At 43.2% G+C, this 23941-nt stretch overlaps 1 protein-coding gene and 1 pseudogene across 4 annotated transcripts in view; both read right to left on the bottom strand.

Moving 5' to 3' along the window:
- Window positions 1-7025: 7025 nt before the first annotated feature.
- Window positions 7026-23941, bottom strand: part of LOC148112851 (uncharacterized) — a 41987-nt gene continuing 25071 nt past the window's right edge. For all 3 annotated transcript variants that reach the window (XR_015728753.1, XR_015728754.1, XM_087873214.1), the window contains exon 4: window positions 7026-12556. Coding sequence is in view for 1 of the 3 variants with exons in the window: in XM_087873214.1 (XP_087729340.1) it covers window positions 9248-10534 (1287 nt within the window). In the remaining 2 variants the exon portion in view is untranslated. The remainder of the gene's footprint in view (window positions 12557-23941) is intronic.
- LOC148112852 (uncharacterized) lies at window positions 8331-23934 on the bottom strand (annotated as a pseudogene). Its single transcript, XR_015728752.1, has one exon. The product of XR_015728752.1 is annotated as an uncharacterized LOC148112852 (transcript).

The following is a 23941-nucleotide window of genomic DNA, read 5'->3' as shown; positions in this document are numbered from 1 at the left end:
TTGAATAATGCAACCCTAACTGCAACCACTTGCAATCTCCTGCAAGCTCAATAGTTTTCCTGCAAACAGTATGCCTAGCTGAGACTAGGCAGAGACTTGAAGCCTTACCAGGCTAGCAGGGCAAATATGAGTGTGCCTAGCCACAACTAGGCAGGGACTCCAAGTAAACAAGCCTCCACTGAGGCTATGGCTTTTGAATATGTCCAGTCGCTGCTGGGCAGGGATACTACCTCTCCTGAGGTCTTCAGCCACTGAGTGTACCTAGCCCTAGGCAAGGACTCCTTCTCACTCCAGTGAGGCAAGGTGGGGCCGTGCACACTTTCCTTGGTTCCGCTGCTCAATTTGAGGAGCCCTAGATTGCTCCTGCTGATGAAATCGGCAATCTGAGTTCCCACAGGCTGACAAGCAGCTGCTAAAAGCAAACCGCCCTTCAAAAAGGTCCCCACTCACTATCTCACTGTCTGAAATTCCTAGGAATGGCCAGGAATCACTTGAAAGGTTAAGACCAAGCCGAAACTGGGGCAGAGAGGAGGACGGGGGAGTGACCCAAAAGAAATTGACAGCTCGGACTCAACAGGAAACAGACGAATCAACACGGCCACTCCTGGGAGCTTTCAGGAGAATGCACCTGGTATTACACAGTAGCCTCTTAAAACTCATGGTTGGGTCGACACTGAGACCACTACCCGATGAGTCCCCAGACCCAGTGGTCATAGGGGGCCAAACCCATTACAAGGTGCAACGCATCCTCGACTCTAAGTGGCACAAGGGGCAACTCCAATACTTAATCAAGTGGAAAGGTTACCCTCTATCAGAGGCATCCTGGGTAAAGAGCAGAAACATCCAAGTAGATCACCTCATAGCTAAATTCCATGAAAGGAACCCGACAAAGCCGGGGGGTGGGATCACACCCCTAAAACTTATACCTGTACTAAAACTGTTTTTGCTTTGCACAGGCTGCCTTTGGAAAGCGAGGGAAGCCAAATATCAACTCGCGAAGTTTCCCTAACCTGCTCCTGAATTGTCATAGGCAGGGGGATGGGGAATCGCACCTCGCAGCTGCATCGAGGAATTTGCACCTCAGTCAAAACAATGCACATCCTAGCTAGCCAAAGTCAAGGCCATCTCCACAGAAACCAGTAACAGTCCTTGTTCTTGTCTAATATGTGCTAGCAATACCTGTAACAAGAGAATAAAAAGTAAAGGTGACAGCGGGCATCCCTGTCTTATACCGCTATAATAAATTTCCCTGTTATTTCCCCATTTAATATTAAATTTGCCGTTTGGAGTCTATTGCAGTTATCATCCCCACAAACTTTCCCCCGAAATTCATAGTTTTTAACTGCTGAATAAGAAACTGCCAATTTAAATTGTCAAATGCTTTTTGCGCGTCTAAGAATATCAGTGCTGCTTGTTTTTTGGGGTGTGGTTCATAGAATTCCAGGACATTCATTACCATTCTCGTATTGTTTCTAATTTGCCTTTTTGATAGGAACCCGTTTTGATCTGAGTGAATAATTTCATTTAGTAATTTTTTTCACTCTTTCTGCAATTATGGCAGCAAATATTTTATAGTCGGCATTTAAAAGCAAAATAGGCCTATAGTTTTTAATCTGTTGGTGGTCTGTACCCTCCTTTAATATTAACATAATATATGCCTTGGACCATGATCTCAGTAATTTGGCTTCCGCCAGGGCTTCATTATATAGTTCTAACATTATCATCTCAATGGTTCTTGTATATTTTTGTATAATTCTGTAGGGGTCCCGGTGTTTTATTTATTTATTTTTTTGTTTCCTGGCTGCCTCTTTTAATTCTATCAAAGTTATTTTATCGTTCAACATTTCCCTTTTAGTTTCCGATATTGTTGTTAGTCCCTCGTCCCTTAAATACTTTGTACTCTCTTCCAATACATCTTCTTGACTATACAAGTCCTCAAAAAAGTTTTGCATAATATTTCTTTTCTCTTCCATCCGATAGTGTAGATTTCCGTTCTCGTCTAGCAATTGTTGTATTAGTTTCTTCTCTTTCTTTTTTAATTTATATGAAAGCCATCTCCCAGGTTTATTTGCGTATTCAAAAAAATTTGTTTTGCCATTTTTAGATTTTGGGCCCTTTCTTCTTGTGTCCTTAAATTTATTTTATGTTTAACTAGAGCCCTTTCTTCTTTGATTTTGCCATTCTGTGATTCTTTTTGTAGCATTAGTTCCAGTTTCCTGAGTTCTTCCTGAAGCATAGTTTGTTGTTTCCTCTTTTCCTTGTTTCTTCGTGCTACATATGCTATCGTTAATCCTCAAATGTATGCTTTAGTGGTATCCCACACATTTTGCAGTGTTGTTTGTTCTTTCTTATTTTCTTTAAAGAATAGTTTCAATCCTTTTTCCATCATTTGGACATAAGCTTTCTCTTTCAAAATCTTTTGGTTCAATGTCCATCTCCTTTTTTTCAATCCTTTCCATCTCACTTTCAGAGGATTATGGTCCGCCCAGGTGTTTGTCATGATTTCTATTTCCTCTACATCCTTTTCCAATTCTGGGTTCATCCATATCATATCAATCCTCGACCATGAATTCTGAGGATTTGAATAGGTGTATTGATTTTCTTTCAAATTTAAGTGTCTCCACGTATCTTGCAAATTTAGTTCTTGTACCATCTCAAAAAATGTATTTGGCAATGTTCTTCTTTTCTTTTCTTTTTTTTTTATTACTTGTGTAGTCTTTCTTAATATCCACCAAGAACAAGGAATAAAAGGAGTAAAAATAAAAAAATAATATAAAATAAAGGCGTTCACGGATGATTTAGTATTCTTTATAGAGGAGCCCTTAGAAACAGGAACAAATTTAATACGAGAAATAGAAGAATTTGGCAAGGTGGAAGGACTTAAAATAAACAAGGACAAAGCAAAGCTAATAATCGAAAATATTACTGATAGCCAGAAGAACTCAAGAGGAAATTGGAAATACAGATAACTAAAAAGGTTAAATATCTTAGAATTTGGTTGATGACAAAATGCTCCTCAATAAAAGAAGATAAAAAAAAAAAAGGATTTGGATACTTGGGGGAAATTGCAACTATCATTAATTGGAAGAATTGCCACAATCAAAATGAATGTGTTACCAAAAATTCTATACTTATTTCAAACAATACCAATAAAATTAGGCAAGAAATTTGAGAGAATGGTGATCAAAAAGGTGTTAGATTGTGCTGAGAAGGATAGGCTAACAATGGCATTAAAAGAAAGACGGGAAATGAAATATTATTTGGTCTGGGACATATGGTACAAATGGCTAGAGAATAGAAGTAAAGATTAAATATAAGGTAATTTGAGAGATATACTAAAATCTAAAGACAACGTATATAGTTAAAGGAGGAATAAGGAATATTACGTACGTATGAGTATTATCTGAAGTGCTGAAGTGCTGAAAAGATTGTAAATGTGATATAAAATGATGACATATGTTCAATAAAAAAAAAGAAAAAAAGAAACCAGTAACAGTCAGAGTCCTATGACCCGTGAAATTGCTTTGTTGGGAAATGTGACTGATGACACACCTTGTGGGGAGGGTCAGAGGCAAAGTGCGAACTGAGTGGGGTCAGAGCTGGTTCACTAGGTCCGTGCCAACATGGCGCTCCTAATAAACAACTGGATTTTTCTTGAAAACTGGGTTGAGGCTCCTGCTTTTATTAGGGCATCGGTCGGAACCCTGATAACACTAATAATAAAATAAATTCTTTTCTTTCATTCAGAAATTTTTTTTCCCTAACTAACAGGTGATTTTAATAGATTTCTTTCACTTATATTACCAAATAGTATAATATAATAGCTTATGTTAGTACTACATTATTTCTGTTTTGAGCAGTTTCACAGTGTGGAATATTACCAGCAAGACAACCAAGTTGCTCCTTCATTCTTCCCTCACCATCCACTGTCATTAAGAAATTTCTAATTTCAGTCTTGATTCCAAAGCAGCCAATGGTTTCTTGCTTGTTGGGCCTTGCCACCAATCAGTTTGGTGCAAGGGCCAGAGGGAAGCAGTAAAGAGGGCAGGGATACACCTTTCCCATCTTCCCTTCTGTCACATAATGCCCAGTTTTCTAGGAAGTATTTATTGGAAGGCATGGTGGCACTGAGGCAGCCACAACTTTGCCAAATTTTAATCCCACAGGAGTCATGGGTCCTGGATTTTGGATGCATTCTGTTAGCCCATTTGAAGTTCACTGAGTCGAAAATTATTGCTCTTTAACACACTGTTTCACACAATTGAAGGTTATAAAGTATCAAATTTCAGAAGTATCAAAACATAAGAGTTTTAGTGAAAATAAATTTTTACCCCAAGTTTTTATGCCATTAGAACTGGGGAAGAGCATCACATGAGGATGTTGCATACAACCAAGGAAAGAGTTGAATCCAAGATTCTTTTATTAGAACATTTTATATGCTATTACATTCTTCAGGCAGCTAAACAATCCTTCCAGGATTGTTTAAAAGCCATGTATTCAAGGAAAATGAAGTAAATTTGGTCTAGTGGTTAAGGCACCAGGCTAGAAAGCAGAAGACTGAGTATTAGTCTCACCTTAGGCATGAGTGACTTTGGACCAGTCACTCTATTAGGCCAGCCCACCTCACAGGGTTGTTTTTGTTTGGAAAATAAGAGGATGGAGGAATATTGAGTATGTTCACCACCTAAGGATAAGGATAAATTTCCTGACAGTTAGAACAATTAATCAGTGAAACAACTTGCCTCCAGAAGTTGTGAATGCTCCAACACTGGAAGTTTTTAAGAAGATATTGGATAACCATTTGTGTGAAGTGGTGTAGGGTTTCCTGCCTAAGCAGGGGGTTGGACTAGGAGACCTCCAAGGTCCCTTTCAACTCTGTTTTTCTGTTTTCGTTCCAGAAGGAAAAGTCACAAAATTGCTTCTCACTTATTTTGGCCATGTCATGTGGGGGAATTCACTGGAGAAAGCATTTATGTTGGGAGAAGTTAGTGGTAAAAGGAAAACAGGCCGCCAAAGAACACAATGGCTGGACACTGTCAAAGCTGACATCCGCCAGAGCATGGAAAAACTTGAAGTAGTAGTGCAAGATTGGAAGATGTGAAGAGACCTGGCTCATAGAATCACCAAGAGTCAGACACGACTGAATCATCATCATCACATAAGAAATTTTTAATATTTCAATACTTTAAGCTTTTTAAATATGTTAATAAGTTTAATTATATTATATAAACTTTACTGCATTTTTTTTTATTGAAAAGTTTTATGAAAAATACAAACATTTTCACCCCCCACCCTTCCCCCCTCAACCCCCCCTCCCCTTCCCACCCTCCCTTCCCCTCCCTCCCCCCACCCCCCTCCCTAGACTTCCCAGAACGAGCACAGGGTATAGCATTCACAAACCAAGAACTAAAATGTGCTAACAAATTATTACATTTCATATTCTCCCTAGGTCCTTAACTCCTTATAACTCAAAAGAAAACAAACATAAACTACTTAATATTATTTCATTCATAAGCTATATGAATCTTCTTATTTGGATACTTCTTCTGTATGTAATCAATCCATTTTCTCCATTCCGATATATATCTCTCATTTGAATGGTCTTTAAGGTATGATGAAATTTTTGCCATTTCCGCCAAATGCACAACTTTTAATGTCCATTCCTCAATAGTAGGTGGATCTTCCTTCTTCCAGTACTGTGCCACCAGTAATCTGGCAGCTGTTATTAAGTTCAAAACCAGCTTAGTCTCTATTACAGTACAATCCGTAACTATTCCCAACAGAAAAAACTGTGGTGTAAATTTAATTTTTTTCTTCAAAATATTTTGAATAATCCACCATATTTTTATCCAAAAAGCCTTAATCTTTTTACATGTCCACTATATATGAAAATATGTAGCATCTTCACACTCACATCGCCAACACTTGGGTTGTAAATTTGGATACATACAAGCTAGTTTTTTTGGGTCTAAATGCCATCTATAAAACATTTTGTAAAAATTCTCCCTTAAATTTTGTGCTTGTGTAAATCTTACATTTCTAACCCATATCTTTTCCCATGTTTCCATCATTATTGGTTCACCTACATTTTGTGCCCATTTTATCATACAACCCTTGACTAAGTCTGTTTCTGAATCTATTTCCAATAATGCATTGTACAACCTTTTTATGTGCATTTGACCTTCATCTCTTATTTGCTTTATCAAATTCTCATCCTGCTGCAAAATACCAATTTTTTGATCTTCTCTCCATCTAGCCAGCAGCTGTCCATATTGAAACCAAGTCTTAATAGTCCCTTCTTCTTTTAATTGTTCCATGGATTTTAACTGTAGTCTGACTCCTTCCTTATAAAGGAGTTCCTTATATGTAATCTTATCTTGCTTTTGCTCTAAATTTATGTTCTCTATCGCGTGTCTGGGTACTGTCCATATTGGTAACCTATCATTTAGTTTATATTTATACTTTTTCCAGACGCGCAATAGAGCATTTCTTAATATATGACTTTTAAAAGTCTTATCTACTTTCTTATCATACACTAAGTAAGCATGCCAGCCATAAACCAAACCATATCCTTCAATATTCAATATCTTTTCCTCCGTTAAGTTTATCCAATCTGTGATTGCTGAGAGGGCAGCAGCTTCATAATACAATCTTAAATTGGGCATCTTAAGACCACCTCTTTCTCTAGTATCTTGCAATATCTTTTGTTTGACTCGTGGTTTCTTCCCTGCCCACACAAACTTATTTATGCCCTTCTGCCATTCCTTCAAATTCTCATCTTTTTTAAGTATTGGTATCATTTGAAAAAGAAATAGAAATTTTGGTAAAATATTCATTTTTACAGCAGCTATCCTTCCCAGCAAAGACAGTTGTAGTTTTTTCCAGTTGTCCAACTCTTTCTGTATTTTGTGCCATAATGGTTCATAGTTATACTGATATAATTTCGTATTTGCGGTCATAATATAGACCCCCAGATATTTAACCTTCTTAACTACTTCAAATCCTGTTAACCTTTCTATCTCTTCTTTTTGGCTCCTAACCATATTTTTAGCTATTATTTTTGTTTTAGCTGCATTTATTTTAAAACCAGATACTTGTCCGTATAAGCAGGTTATATCCATCAAGGCTGTAATCGATTGTACCGGTTGGGTTAAGGTAACAACCAGGTCATCCGCAAATGCTCGTACCTTGTATTCATGCTGTCTAATTTTAATTCCCTTAATTGTATTCATCTCGCGTATCTTGTTTAATAAAATTTCCAGCGTCAAAATGAACAATAACGGGGACAAGGGACAGCCTTGCCTTGTTTCTTTTTCTATATTAAAAACATCTGTTAAACCACCATTAACTATTATTTGCGCTGTTTGTTTTTGATATATTGCCTTAATAGATTGTACAAATTGTTCTCCAAATTGCATCCTTTCTATTAGTTTAAGTAAAAATTGCCAATTCAATCTATCAAAGGCTTTCTCAGCATCCAAGAACACAAGCACTGCGGGGACCTGGTTGTTCCTTCCCAAATACTCTAATAAGTTAACAATTTGCCTTACATTACCCTTCATTTGTCTACCATTTATAAAACCAGTTTGATCATGGTGAATCATTTGCTGCATGACTGTCATTAATCTATTTGCCAAAATTTTTGCAAATATCTTATAGTCTGTATTTAATAATGAAATTGGCCTATAATTTTTAGGATCTGTATCGTCATGCCCTTCTTTTGGGATCAACGAAATAAATGCTGTCTTCCAAGTTGGAGGTACCTCTCCTCCCTGTTGTATATTGTTAAATAATTCTTTCAGCGGTTCTATCATTTCCTCCTGTAGGGTTTTATAGTAAATAGCCGTCAAACCGTCCGTCCCAGGAGCTTTACCCACTTTCAACTGCTTAATTGCTAATGCAATTTCCTCAGAAGTTATCGATTGATTTAAACTATCCCTCTGCTCATTTGAAATTGTATAAATATTCTCTTTCTGCAAATATCTATCTATATCTATATCTTTAATTTTATCACCTGTATACAGCCTCGAATAAAACTCTAAAAAAGATTTTTTAATCAATTGTTGCTCATAAACCTCTTTACCCTTATATTTTATTCTCTCTATTGTCCTTGATTTTTGCTTTTTCCTTAACAAATATGCTAACCACCTGCCTGGTTTGTTGGCATTGTAAAAAGTATTATGTTTTGCATATCTTAAATTAGTTGCCACTTCATCTGCTATTAACATATTAAATTGACCTTTCAATAAATTGATTGCCTCTTTAATTTTCTTATCTGTTGGATTAGCTACTAAAGCCCGTTCCTGTTTACTAATCTCATCTTCTAATTCTTTTCTTTTTGTCCCGTTTCTTTCTATATTTATTATTCAAATATATCAAAATTCCTCGCATATATGCCTTACTTGCATCCCATACCATTTCCATCGATGTGCCCTTTTGCATATTCATAACAAAAAATTCTTTCATAAATTTTTTACACTCTTTTACATTTTCTTCATACCTAAACAAATTATCATTTAACCTCCAGGACCTCCTAGGCCCTTTCTCATACTCCAATTCCAGCCAAACTGGACTATGGTCTGTCAATGTTCTTGAGCAAATCTTCGTATTTTTCACCCTGGATAAAAGATCGCTAGTAATTAATATAAAATCAATCCTTGAAAAGGATTGATGTCTATCTGAAAAAAAAGTAAAATCTTTTTCTTCCAGGTTTCTTTCACGCCAGATATCGCTCAACTCCCAGTCATCCATCATTTCCCAAAACGCTTTGGGCAATTTTGCTCTTGTTGACACATTTTGTTTAGGTCCCATCTTGTCTTTTTTAACATCCAAAACACCATTCCAGTCGCCTAACAGGATACAAGTTTTATATGCCCAGTGTGTCAATTTTGAATGTAGTAAATTATAAAAGTTTTCTTGTTGTTGATTCGGGGCATAAACTCCGATTACAAGTATTTTTTCTCCTTTTACTAAAAGTTCTATCGCTAAAAATCTGCCTTGATCGTCTGCTTCAATTAATTTAGCAACTAAGTCTCTTTTCAAATATATAACTATACCATTTTTCTTTTCTGGTGCTGCTGCTACGTAAGATGTACCAAGTCTTGCATTAATCAGATACTTTTGATCTTGTATTCTTATATGAGTCTCTTGTAAACAAATTACTTCATTCTTAAATTGCTTAAGATAGTGAAATATTTTTCTTCTTTTCTGTGGAGAATTCAAGCCATTAACGTTCCAAGTCAAAAATCTAGTTCCCATCTCTGGGCCTTTGGAGCCTCTGAAGCAAGTCCTGATGCTCTGATCTCATTTGAGTTTTAGGTCTTGCTCCCCCCACTGCTCCTGTTCTAGTAGTATCTTGAATCATTTCTTGAGTTGCCATCTGGGATTGTTGCTGTCTTAATTCTTCCTTGAGTCTAGCTGTCACCGATCTGGTCTGTCTTTGATCCTTTGGTAACTGCGAGAAATCAATCAGCGCCAACTCTTGAGTAGCCATTTGAATTTGTATTTCTTCTTGATCAGCCAAAGCTCCCCCCTGAACTACTGTCAGGAGCTCTTCTGTCTCAGCTTCCATTACTTCTTTCTTTCTTTTGCCTTCTGGTGATTTAGTTGATTTGGGTGTGCCAGCCTTTAATACATTAGTATGAAAATCTCTTGCTTTCCAAATTGTGTTAAGCCGATATCTCTCTCCTGAATAAGTCACCACTAGTCCAGTTGGCACCTCCCATCTGTACTGTATCTGACGTTTTCTCAGTTCATCCACCAGAAAGGCATACTCCCTTCTAGCTCTCAAGATCTTAGGGGGGATTTCTTTCATTGTCATTACTTCCTGGCCTTCCACCCGAAGCTTGTTTTTAAAAGTAGCCTGTAAAATTTCGTTGCGTACTCTCCTTGTAGTAAAATATATCACAATGTCTCTTGGTAGATGTTTCTGTCTAGCAATCCAGGAGTTAACACGGTACAGCTTGTCCATCTGCCAGCCCAGATCATTTTTGGACTCCCCCACTAGCGGTGCCAATGCCTCAGACATCATTTCTCTCAAATTCTCTTGTTTATTCTCCTTCACCCCTCTAAATCTTAAAGCAAATTCCATATCTCTGTATTGTACCATTATTACATCGTCTCCAGCCCTTTGAATTCTGTTTTGAGCTTCTCCTATTTTGCTATCCAAAATTTCAGAAGATTGTTTAATTTCCTCAACTCTGTCATCCACCATCTCAATATTGCTTGCCAGACACTTAAATGCCATTAATATATCATCCCTAATCCCCTGATTGCGAATTGCAATCTCATCTGACACAGCCTGTATCTTTTCATTAGTTTCCTTAATTTTTTCATTAGTTTCCTTAATTTTTTCATCAATCACATCAACAATTTTATTTTGTGTGATTTGGAGAGCTTGTTGCAACATTTCCAACGTTAAAGTCTGTGGATCCGCTGGGGGAGCAGAAACTTGTAATCTAGGAATATGAGCTGGGGAGCTACCAGCACTCCCAGTTCCTTTAGTAGGAACAGTTTTTACAGACTTTGAGGCCATTTCCAGTTTGAAATTAGTCTTTATATTTACTCAGAGTCAAAAAGAAGAGTTCCTCAAAAGATTTCCCAATGTTAATTAACGTTTAAAATCCTCCTTCTGTCAGCACAAAAGCTTTTTTTTTTTCCCAAGCGAAGGGCTGCCAGCAAAACGAAACTTTTCCTGTAACTTTCCGTTTCCCCCGCCCTTTCAAGCTTCAATCGCCATATTGTTGCAAAGTACTAAGTGATTACTTCCGAAGGAGGCTCTAGGCATTGGAGTTAGGTAAAAAATACTTGCAGTCTGATTTCTCCTTGCTCGTTCCGCCTGCTGTTAGTTCAAGATGTTAATTCCCTCATTTCCATTCAGCAAGATTGGTCGCGGCTTCTAATTCCGCTAATTAGCTAATTAGCAGAGACGTCCCTGGTCTGGAGCGGCTTGGCAGGCTTTTAGGGAACGCACACCCTTCGCGCCCCAGGATTTTTCCTAGGGCGTTCGGGGGGGTTCTACCTCCACCTGCCTGCTCTTCTCTCTCCCCTTTGCCCGGGGGGAGAATTTCAAGCCTCCAGACAGCGTTTGTCGGCTGTTCTGGGGCTTTAACGGAGCCAGGGAGCAGACGCTCTCAAAAGAACGTCTTTCAAAGCTCGCGGAGCCAGCGGAAGTCCAAACTTTACTGCATTGACTCCCCATTGAAATAATACAATACAACATGATTTACAACATTACAATAAAAGAAAAAATAATTAATATACAGTAATGCTATTGGTACACAGAATGACAATACAGTCCTAACAATTAACAGAAGTGCTTAGTAAGTTTTCTTTCTAGTTATCTCACATACGCAAGCTAGAAAATGATTTCTCCCAATATGAAATTGGTGGTCTCTGCAATACAAGAAGAGAAGATACATTTATACAGTCAGGCAACATATATGAGCAGTATAGAAATATAGCTTGATGTCAAAATATTTCTTTCACCAACTACGAGACTGCCTTCTGCCACCAATAGCCTCCCACCGGCCAGTACGCTCGCACAGAGTGGGCCTCCTCAGGGTGCCGTCCGCCAGACAATGTCGGCTGGCGACTCCCAGGGGGAGAGCCTTCTCTGTGGCGGCGCCCACCCTCTGGAACAATCTCCCCCCAGAGATACGTACAATAACAGACCTCCGGATTTTTCGTCGGGCCCTGAAAACCCATTTATTTCAACTAGCTGGGCTGGCTTGAGTTAAATTTTAAATTGATTTTAAATTGGGTTGTTTTAATTTACGGCCAAAATATTTAATTATTTTAAACTGTTTTTAATTTTGTATGTTCTGTTTTTTTTTTTTACTTTGGCTGTTCACCGCCCTGAGTCCTATTTGGAGAAGGGCGGTATAGAAATAGGAACAAATAAATAAATAAATAAATAAATACTACTCGTTCAATGTTTAATCTAGCCAGTGGGTGGTCTGCATGACAATTTACTTTATCTTCTAATACTTTATCCCGTTAATTGTTTCAAGTTCCTACATTCTCATTCTCTGGAAAGAGAAGTCTGACATGCAGGACTTCCAGTAATTTAACAATTACTGTAGCTTCACATCAAACAAAGAGGTTACTTGTTAGGTGTGGCAAGCTTGCTATGGAGCCATGAAAAAGTGATTGCAAATCTCAATATGGAATTTTACAGTATACATTTTGTAGGCTCTAGCTTGTAGCCAGTTTTTTCACCCTGATCATGGAACTACTGAAATCTGTAAAACGGGTATTGGTCTTACCTGATGCGCTCCTTCTCTCTGTACTGAGAGAGAATCCAAGGAATGGGTTAACTCTGCCTTTCTGCTCTTTAGACTGACTCTGTTTTTGGACATGATGGAGGATGCTAAGGCCACCACAGGCCCATTTATTGTTGGTGTTTGCAATGCCTCAGTGAGGCCCTAGGCCACATTATAGAACCTCTTGTCATTTCTGCTTGGAGGAGGGAACGGTCCTGGTAGGGCCCATTGTCACTGGACAACGTCCAGGAATAATTCTGAGGAGGGGATCTCCTTGTTCTCTGTGGCAGGCTCTGAAAACAGAAAGTTTGGGTCAGATAAGCCCAATGCTGAATCTGACGTAGCTGGGTCTGTTCCTATGTGAGCTGTGTCTTGACCTTGTATAATAGTATCTTAAACAAGGCAGGGTAAAAGAGTCCTGTCCTGTGAAGGCAGGGAGGTCTGGAGCCATTTCCTCATCCTCAGATAACATCAATTCCCTATGCTCCTCATCATCCGAGAGAGATCTTGGCTTTGCATGGAGGAAGTAGGGGAACGAGGCCTCTGGAAGGCCGACAGCTCTCTTAGGATCTGAGGTGCAGAATGCTGCCCTTGGTTTAGGGTGATATCAGATGCTGTAGAGGCCATCTGATGGTTTTGCTGCAGGCCTGCAGCAATCCTCTGAGCTATGTCCTCTGATATCAAGAGTCTCATTTGAGTAGCAATTTCTGGTTCCTGATCTTCCCTTCCTACTTATGAGGAAAATAGTTTTACATGCAGCTTTTTTTAAACTATACTTTATATATGGATAAAGTAAATTTTCAGAGGGTAAGATTATAAACAGTTGCTTTATACACTATTCATCATGTGATTGTACCAAGCAACCATTGTTTTTCTCATGTCATACAGCATCATAAAAATATTGTACAGGTAGTCCTCGACTTACAACCACAATTGAGCCCAAAATTTCTGTTGTTAAGTGAAATGTTTGTTAAGTGAGTTTTGCCTCATTTTACAACCTTTCCTACCACAGTTGTTAAGTAAATAACTTCAACTGGGGTCTTCCCCACCTTACTCAAGGAGGTGGTGGTTCGTCCCCTCCTCAAGAAGCCTGCCCTGGATCCGGCTTCCCTGAACAACTTTTGTCCTGTCTCCAATCTTCGCTTTATCGCTGTGGTTGGCGTACCAGCTTCCACAATTCCTGGAGGAGACTGATTATCTAGACCCATACCAATCAGGCTTCAGGCGCGGACACAGCACAAAAACGGCATTGGTTGCCCTGGTGAATGATCTCTGGTGGGCCCGGGATGGGGGTTATTCCTCCATCCTGGTGCTACTTGACCTCTCAGCGACTTTTGATACCATCGACCATGGTATCTTACTGCGACGTCTAGAGTGGTTGGGGGTGGGGGGCACTGTTTTACAGTGGTTCTCCTCCTACCTCTCGGGCTGTACGCAGTTTGTTTGGGCAGGGGGTCAGAGATCCTCCCTGAGGCCCCTCATTTGTGGGGTGCCGCAGGGGTCTGTTCTCTCCCCCCTGCTCTTTAACATCTATATGAAGCTGCTGGGTGAGATCATTCGTGGTTTCGGGATGCGGTATCATCAGTAAGCTGATGATACCCAACTTTACATCTCCACCCCGGACCAACCCAGGGATGCCCTTTCCGTGATGTCTAAGTGCCTGGAGACGGTATGGGTCTGGACAGGTAGGAACAGGCTCAGGCTCAACCCCTCCAAGACAGAGTGGCTATGGATGCCGGCGTCCCATGATCTAGCTCCCCCATCACTGTTGATGGGAGAAGAGTGTCTTGCTCCCTCAGAAAGGGTTCGTAATCTTGGCGTCCTCCTTGATTCACGGCTGTCTTTAGTGGACCATCTAATGGCCGTGACAAGGGGGGCATTTGCACAGGTTCACCTGGTGCGCCAGTTACGCCCTTTTCTAGACAGGGACGCCCTCCGTACGGTGACTCATGTTCTCATTATCTCTCGGTTGGATTACTGCAATGCCCTCTACATGGGGCTGCCCTTGGGGTGCACCCGGAGGCTCCAACTGGTCCAGAATGTGGCCGCACGAGTAGTTACAGGTGCGTCCCACTACTCCCATATAACACCACTATTGTGTGAGCTGCACTGGTTGCTGGTGGTCCTCTGGATCCGCTTCAAGGTGCTGGTACTCACCTATAAAGCCCTTCATGGCATGGGCCCGGGGTATTTGCAGGATCACCCCCTACCGGCCTCCCACCGCCCAGTGCACTCACATAGGGCTGCCCTCCTCCGGGTCCCCTCGACCAGTGTCGGCTGGCGGTCCCTAGGATGAGGGTGTTCTCTGTGGTCGTACCGACCCTCTGGAATGGGTTGCCCACCGGGCTCCTGACAGCCCCTGACCTCCGCACCTTCTGCGCCGACCTAAAGACATGGCTCTTTCAGCAACTTCCCTGATCTGCCGTGGATTTTAACTTGGGGATTTGGGGATTTTAAATTGGTTTTTAATATTATTTAATCTTTATCTATTGTCGGGTTGTTTATTGTTGTGAGCCGGACCGAGTCCTACGGGAGAAGGGCGGCATATAAATCTGACAAATAAATAAATAAACGGATAAATTAGCAACCCAGTTGTTAAGTGAATCTGGCTTCCCCGTTGACTTTGCTTGTCAGAAGGTTGCAAAAGATGATCACATGACCTTGGGACACAACAATAGTCATAAGTATGAACCGGCTGCCAAGCATCTGAATTCTAATCACATGATCATGGGGAAGCTACAAAGGTTGTAACTATGAAAAATTGTCATAAGATGCTTTTTTCAGTGCTGTTGTAACTTTGAACGGTAACTAAATGAACTGTTGTAAGTCAAGGACTACCTGTACTTATTCACACATGCACTTACTCTATTTTGCTTTTTTTAGCTATTTAAAAGCATTTTGCAGAGTTATTTTACATGCTTTGCATTTCATCTCAGAAAGGAAACACACATTTACCTTACACATATGCAAGATATACATCTGAGATTGAACTTGGTAATGTCCCTAATGAAGAATCAAATGCAGAAGAGGAATTAAAGCTACACATTTGCCAGGACAGCTTTTACATTTGCATTACAGAATAAATAATAGAATAAATAAGTCTGACATACAAGTGCAGTTACAGTAAAACGAAGTTAAAACTGGAAGACAAAGACAGCTGCATCAGATAGCTTCAGTTTAAGGCTTGAGTTTGATGGGGGAGAAAAACACCTGCATATCTGGGATTGCTGCCAAATGAATTTATGATCTGTATAATCTATTTCATTTCTGCCATCAAAGTGCAACAAGTTTTAAAATGGACCACAAATGCAATCCTAGTTTTCATTTACCACAATTAGAAACTAAGATATTAATGTGAACAAAATGTTTTCAGTTTATGAAAATATGTTGTATGTTAACACAATCCTAAGGTTCAATTCTGTTTCCATTCACCACCTAACTATTCAAGGTAACTATAACTATACTTCAAAAAGATCTAAATAAGGAAACCTTAATTTTATACTGTATTACATTGCCAGTAGACTGGGTTACATTAACTGCTCACAAAGTCTATCAGGAAAAAAAAACCCATAGAAAAATAAGTTTCTTAACAAAATTATTTTTACCCAAATGACAGTTTAATTTTATTCTATGAGATTTATTTCTTAATTGAATATATTAAAGATTCCATACGAACATGATATGCAATATTCTGACATGTTTAGTTCTTTTATTTTCTACAAAGGATTAAAAGCCCAGAAAAAGGTGTATTATGGATAGCACATTTTCCTAAAAGTTCTAAATTCTATATCAGCTCAATTAAGTGTTCAAGGAAAAAGATATTTAAATCTGAGAAAAGCCACTAGGTTTTTAAAAACTACTATTTGTACTATTGATAGGAGGAAGTCTCTATCATGTCGAATTAAACTTGAAACTACATTAAAGGGGCGTTGGTCTTACCTGATACGCTCCTTCTCGGTGTGCTGTGAGAGAATCCAAGGAATCGGTGTTAACTCTGCCTTTCTGCCCGGAGACTGAGTCTGTCAATCTTCTGGTCACACCTCCTTTGCCTGTGTGTGCCCCAGTTTTGATGAGGCGTAGCGATTGACTTGACATTATTTCCAGTGCTATTCTGGCCACTCCTGGACTCTGAACCAGAAGGTCGCCAGGGTGTGGTTGGATTCTCTCTCAGCACACCGAGAAGAAGCGTATCAGATAAGACCAACACCCCTTTTCCAGTGAGCTGAGTAAAGAATCCAAGGAATGGGACATACCAAAGCTGTCCTAAGGGTGGGTAACAGTCTGGTCCCGAGTCCCCAAGTCTATATGCACTTTCTGAAGCACCCACCTGCCGAAGGCTACTTCAGCTGAAGCGAAGGAATCCAGTTTGTAATGTTTTATGGAGAGGACTATGTCGCTGCCCTACAGATGTCCTCGATAGAGGCCTGTGTCGGCCACACAGCCGTCGTGGCTGGGCTTCTGGTGAAATGGGCTGTCACTCGCCTAGGCAATGGGAGAGCCTGAAGCTCATAGGCTTTGACGATGCATGGTCATATCCACCGGCCTATGGTTGATGGTGTAACCTTGTTATCCAGCGTAGAAGTTTGGAAAGATACAAACAGGGACTCCGTCTTCCTGAGAGAGGTAGTTCACTTGATGTAGGTGTGGAGGGCCCTCCTAACGTCCAAGGTGTGCCACTTCTTCTCCAGGGCAAGGTTTGGGCCCAGACAGAAGTCTGGCAAGATTATTTCCTGTGCCTTGTGGAACCAGGAATTCACAGAACCACCCTGTTTGAATGAAATATGGTCCTCTCTTATAGAGAGGGCCGCCAGTTCAAATAGTTGTCTGGCCGAAGGGATGGCCACGAGGAAGGCTACCTTGAGGGTGAGGATACACAGGCTGGCTGATCATAACGGCTTGAAAGGTGCAGAGGTGAGAGCTTGTAGTACTTTGGGCAGGTCCCAGGTGGGGTATCTGTGTACCACAGAAGGCTTTATGTTAGTTGTACTAAGTTGCACGAAGAAGTTAATGAAACTGCACACAATTGGGTGTTGAGCGAGGGACTCCAGATCCCTGCAGGATAACACCAAGGCCAGAGCTGCCACTTGCCTGCGTATGGTATTAGGGGACAGACTCTTGTCCAGCCCTTCCTGAAGGAATTCCAAGATCTCGGCCACTGATACAGATATGGGATCAATGTGACCTTTGGAGCACCAGCCACAAAAGGCCTTCCAGGTTGATTCATAAACTCTGTTAGTAGATGGCCTCCTAGAGGCCTCGATTGCCTGAATTACTTTGTAGGAGAAATTGTCCTGCCTCCGAACTCTCCGCTCAAATGCCATACGGTCAGTTGGAGCCATTGGAGTTCTGGATGGATTAAGGCCCCCTGACTGAGGGAGATTCTGTCTGGAGGGATCCTCCAGGGCCTGGATACTGACAGGCTGACCAGATCTGCATACCTTGGCCATCTGGGCCAATGGGGAGCCAGGAGCAGGACCTCTGCCCTCTCCGCCAGCACCTTCCTGATTACCCCTGGAATGAGGAGAAGAGGAGGAAAGGCACATAGTAGCCCAAGGGGCCACGGACTGCAGAGTGCATTGACCCCTTCCGCCCTCGGTGTTGCAAACCTGGTGTATAACCTGGGCAGCTGACTACTTGATGGCGTGGCAAACAGGTCCAGGATGGGGGGGTGGGCAAACCTTTCTGACAGTTCCCTGAATAGGTCTGGATCCAGGTGCCACTCTGAGTGGTTGACTGTGGCTCTGCTAAGCCAGTCTGCCTGTACATTTGTTGTCCCCGAGATGTGCTCCACTCTGACGGAAAGAAGATGTCTTTCTGCCCAAAGGCCCAATTGTTCAGCCTCTCGCATGAGGGACCTGGAGTGGGTGCCTCCTTGGCAGTTGATATGGGCCTTGGTGGCCACATTGTCTGTCAGGATGAGCATATGGTGGCCAGAGATCATGTCCTGGAACCATCTGAGGGCCAAGTGGGCTGTCTTGACCTCTAGCCAGTTGATATTGTTCCTGAGTCCACTGCCCTTGTGCCATCTGGGATTGGAAGTGGGCACCCCAGCCAAAGAGGTTGGCGTCTGTGGTGATGGTCAGGCTGCTGGGCTCCTTGAAAGCACATCCCTTGTTATGGCCTGGGACATCCACCACTGGAAGGATTGAAGTACATTTGATGGAACCTGAACCCTGGCATTTGAGTTACACCGGATCTTTGGTATGGCAGAAGAAACCACTGTACGTTTCTGGTGTGCAGGCGTGCCCAAGGAACAATTGATATGCAGGGTACAATCTTGGCCAGGAGTTGTGAGAGGAGGACCAGGGACACTGTTCGGTCCACTCGGATACGACTCGCCAAGGTCTTTATACTGACCTGATGCTCCTGGGATAAGGAGACCTCGCATGATCTGGTATCTATGACCACATCCAGGTGTAGCAGTCGGTTGGTAGGAGCCAGGTGGCTCTTCTTGAAATTGATGGAAAATTCATGATCCTGAAGGACCCAGATTGTGATTTGCAGATCCTCTGTCGCCTGGAGGTGAGAGGACGACTGTATTAATATATCCAGGTAATATTGGCTGCACACGGGGATCACCCTGAGGTGTGCCGCCAGTAATTTGGTCTCTGACTGGGTAGGTACAGACGGGATGATGGGTGCCGGTCTTGAGACTGTAATTTGGGAGGAGTTCGACCCTGTTGCTCCCGAGGACATGGACAGGATACTGGGGCGGATGAACGCGACATGTTTATTGGACCTGTGTCTCTCCTGGTTGGTGCTGGCCTCCCGGGAGGTTACGTGAGGCTGGCTCCAGGGGATTATCAACGCTTCCTTGAGTGAGGGTGTCTTGCCATCCACCTTGAAAGAGGCGGTGGTGAGGCCCCTCCTCAAGATGCCTGCTCTGGATCCAGCTGTTTTGGCTAACTACCGTCCGGTCTCCAACCTTCCCTTCTTGGCGAAGGTTGTTGAGAGTGTGGTGGCATGACAGCTTCCTGGGTACCTGGATGAAGATGTCTATCTGGATCCGCTCCAGTCCGGCTTCAGGCCTGGGTACAGCACGGAAACGGCATGGGTCGCGTTGGTGGATGATCTCTGGAGGGCTCGGGATAGGGGTTGCTCCTCTATCCTGGTCCTGTTAGATCTCTCAGCGGCTTTTGATACCAACGACCATGGTATCCTGTTGCGCCGGTTGGAGGGGTTGGGAGTGGGGGGCACCGTTTTGCGGTGGTTCTCCTCCTATCTCTCCGACTAGTCGCAGTCGGTGTTGGCAGGGGGGCAGAGGTCGACCCCGAGGCGCCTTGTTTGTGGGGTGCCGCAGGGATCGGTCCTCTCGCCCCTTCTGTTCAACATTTATGTGAAGCCGCTGGGTGAGATCATCCGTGGCTTTGGGATGGAGTTCCATCAGTACGCTGATGATACTCAGCTGTACATCTCCACCCCAGGCCATCCCAACGATGCCCTTGAAGTGATGTCCCAGTGCCTGGAGGCCGTGTGGATCTGGATGGGGAGTAACAGGCTTTGACTCAACCCTTCCAAGACCGAGTGGCTGTGGCTTCCGGCATCCCGATATAGCCAGCTGGTGCCATCGCTGGCTATTGGGGGCGAGTTATTGGCCCCCACGGACAGGGCTCGCAACTTGGGCGTCCTCCTGGACGCACGGCTGTCTTTAGAAGAGCATATGATGGCCGTGGCCAGGGGGGCTTTTTATCAGGTTCGCCTGATACGCCAGTTGCGTCCCTTTCTGGATCAGGACTCCTTACGCACAGTCACTCAGGCACTCGTCACTTCCCGCCTGAACTACTGTAATGCTCTCTACATGGGGCTCCCCTTGAGGAGCACCTGGAGGCTCCAACTGGTGCAGAATGCGGCCGCGCGGGGGATTATGGGAGCGAGGGGGCGCTCCCATGTGACACCTCTCCTGCGTGAGCTGCATTGGCTTCCAGTGGTCTTCCAGGTGCACTTCAAGGTGTTGGTTACCATCTTTAAAGCGCTCCATGGCATAGGACCTGGGTATTTGCGGGACCGCCTTCTGCCGCCGATAGCCTTCCACCGACCAGTACGCTCCCACAGAGAGGACTCTTCAGGGTGCCGTCAGCCAGGCAATGTCGGCTGGCGACCCCCAGGGGGAGGGCCTTCTCTGTGGCAGCTCCTGCCCTCTGGAACGATTTGCCCCCGGAAATACGAAGGATATTGGATCTCCGGGCCTTTCGCCGTGCCCTAAAAACTTTTCTTTTCCATCAAACAGGGCTGGTGTGAAACCCCCCCCTTTTTTTTTGCTTTTTAAATTGTCAATGGGTTTTAGTTTGAATGTTTTAAGTTTTGGGCCAAAGTCATGTAATTCTTTTAAAAATTTTAAATTTTGTATTGGTATGTGTTTTAGTTCTGGCTGTGCACCGCCCTGAGTCCACTAGGAGAAGGGTGGTATACAAATTGAATAAAATAATAAATAAAAAAAATAATAATTTGGTAAGATCCTGGGTGCTGAGGACAGGCCAAATGGTAGGGCCTTGTACTGATAGTGTTGGCCCGCATAATAGAACCTCAGGAACTGCCGGTGGGATGGTAGGATAGGCACGTGGAAGTATGCCTCCGTCAGGTCTATGGATGTTAGGAAGTCGCCTTCTTGGATGCTTTCCAGTATGGACTGGAGGGACTGCATCTTGAATCTCTTGTAAACCAGATGGATATTTAATCTCTTCAGGTCCATAATTCCTCTCCCCCCTCCCCCCCCCCAAGGTCTTTGGGACTATAAATAGAATGGAATAGAATCCCTGCCCCTCTTGGTCCTCTGGGACCGACTCAATAGCTTGAATGTCCAACAAACGTTGGATCACGGTCTCCATGAGGCCTCTCTTTTGTTGCCCTTCGAGATGGGGCAACAAATGAAGAATTTGGGGGTGTGGAGAGAAATTTGAGGGTGAGACCTAGTCTTACCATGTTCAAGACCCAAGTATCTGTCATGGTTGCCTCCCATTGGTCCGTAAATAGACTTAGGTGGCCACCAATGGGAGGGTTGGGTTCACAGTCATCTGGAGCATTGAAAGGGATGACTTCCGGTTCCACAAAATGGCTGTTTGGCCTGGAATTGTTGCTTGTTCCTATCCCTGAATCTGGATCTGTCCGGTTGGTGGTCCTCTCTGTCGGGGTATGCCCTCTGGGAGTGAGGAGTGCCAAAGCTGGTACTTGTAGACCTGAATGAGGCCTACAAAAATAAGGTGAGGGACGGCATTCAGTTCGCCTGTATAGAAAAGGCAGGAGCTTTCTTCTGTCTTTGGTCTCCACCAGAATGGGCTCTAGGGCCTTTCCAAACAGCTTGCTACACTTGAAGGGAGCAGAGGCTAGCTTCCATTTATACTTGTCCGCCTGCCAGTGATGAAGCCACACCAGGCGGTGGGCTTCACCGAGGAAGCGGTGGCCCTGGAAACGAATTTGGCAGCATTCAAGATGGCATCACCTGAGAATTCCATTGCTGCTACCAGTTTATGGAAGGGGAGGTCATCAGATGGAACCCTCGCTTGCATCTGGCAAAGCCAGAGCAAGGAGGTTCTATTGAAAAATGAGGCGGCCATTGCTGCCTTACCCACCCAGGCAGCTGCCTGATGTGCCTTGGATCAGCTCCGCCTTCCTGTCCTCTATCTTCAGGGCATCCCTCTGTGTCATTAGACAGGATGGTGGAGGATGCCAAGGCCACCACTAGTCCGTCTATCATAGGTGATTGTAGAGCCTCAGTGAGGTCTGGGGCCACATTATAAAAATTCTTATCACTCCCACTTGGAGGCGGATATGCCTCTGGTTGGATCCATTGCCTCTGGACCATGTCCAGGAATAGTTTAGGTGAAGGAATTTCCTCACTCTCCGTGGTTGGCTCTGAAAAGAGCAACTCACTTGGGTCCATTAGGCCCAATGCTGGCTCTGATGCAGTTGGGTCAGCTCCCAAGTGGGCTGTGGCTTTGGCCTTATACAGTAGGGATTTAAAGAGGGCCGGGCGAAATAGCCCTGTAAAGGCCGGAGGGTCTGGGGCCATCCCCTCATCCTCTGAAAACACCAGCTCTTTTAGGTCTTCATCTCCTAAGAGCGATTCCCTGCTCTGCATGGATGAAGTGGGTGAGTGAGATCCTTCAAAGGCCGCCAAGTGTCTTTGAGCCTGGGGTGCTAGATGTTGGCCCTGACGTAGGGGGAGGGTGTCAGATGCCACAGAAGCAGTCTGATGTCCTTACTGCAAGCCTGCAGAAATCCCCTGTGCTATGGCCTCTGAGATCAGAATTTTCATCTGATGAGAGATTTCAGGTCCCTGGCTCTCCCTTGGGCGGAGCCCCACTGCTGTGGGTGTAAAGATGGCTTCTGGTGCAGAATTCAACCTCTTTGGAGGTGGCTCCCAATATCTTTCTGCTGGCAGCAGGTTTGACAGTGGAGCAAAAAATGCCTCGTTGCAGTCTGATATAAATGGTTGCTGAGAGGATTGAGAGCACAGAGCCATCTGTTGCCTTGCATCATTTAAATGATCTAACAGCTGAGCTGGCAAAACGCGGGAAATGACAGTTCTTTCTGCCCTAAGGGAATTTTCCCAACTCCATCGCTCGGCTTCCTCTCAGCCTTGGAAACTCTTTTATCCAGGGCCTTTTGACGCCTCTGGGCCTCCTCAGTTTTAGAAGCTTTTTGGAAGGAAAGGGCTTTTGTTCGTATTCTGGCAGACACTCCTTTGATGGCCAATTTTGGTGCCGAGGAGCTTTTCTGGGGAATCTGGGGCTCGATTGGGAAGCCCTAGTCCTCCCCACTCACTTCTAGCATTCCTGAAGCCACAGGATCCACCATTCTGAAGTTTTGGTCCTTCTGGGTAAGGCAGGCTTATTCCTAACAGGAACCTTGCTGCTGTGGCTTTTCCCACCAGTATTCACCAGGCGTTAACCATGCAGTGACTTCAGTCCCCTCTGCTGTTTTGCGGGCTCAGTTAGGGACCTGGGCTCTATCTGTTAAGAGCCGGAGCAAGGCGGCTATGCCGGACGGAACGGGAAGCCAGCCGGGACGAAGGTGGCCATACTGGATGGACTGGGGAGCCAGCCAAATGGTTTGGCACAAAGCGGCATTGCTGGATGAACTGGGGAGCCAGCCAAGCCATTCATTGTCTTGCGAAGGCTTACGCGATGCCGACTATCTTACTGTGAGCTGTCAAGAATCCAAGGAATGAACTCTTTTTTGTTCTGAATAGCCTTTTCAAATGTCTCTTCTGAGCAAAGACTGAGTCAAAAATGGGGCACACAAAGAAAAGGAGGCATGACCAAAAGATTGACCGACTCAGTCTCCGGGCAGAAAGGCAGAGTTAACACCCATTCCTTGGATTCTCTACTCAGCACACTGGAGAATGTATTGTCTCAAAGTCTTGGAATCTTCATAATTTTCTCTGTTTAACTAAAAACCAATTCAGGAAATATATGTTCTGAGAAAAGGACTTCTAAAAGCTGAACTGTAGTATATTATAAATCACTTGTTTAAAATGCTTTTTGGTTTGGAGTTATAAAACCAGTATTTAGTATACTCTTTCTCTCTTGACATGATTTTAAAAAAATCTGCATTTATAAGAGGCAATAAGGATATTGTCTTTTCAGTCTTTGCATATATAGTCTTCCTGTAACAGAGCATTGGAACCTACAAAAATACCTCACCATTTGCCATGCAGTAGGAAGAATCTTGATTCTTAC

This window comes from Pantherophis guttatus, chromosome 7 (assembly GCF_059756535.1).
Source record: "Pantherophis guttatus breed Tessera chromosome 7, ASM5975653v1, whole genome shotgun sequence".
NCBI classification, from domain to species: Eukaryota; Metazoa; Chordata; class Lepidosauria; order Squamata; family Colubridae; genus Pantherophis; species Pantherophis guttatus.
The sequence above is the reverse complement of the archived record's forward strand: the minus strand, read 5'-3'. Positions and strand labels throughout refer to the sequence as shown.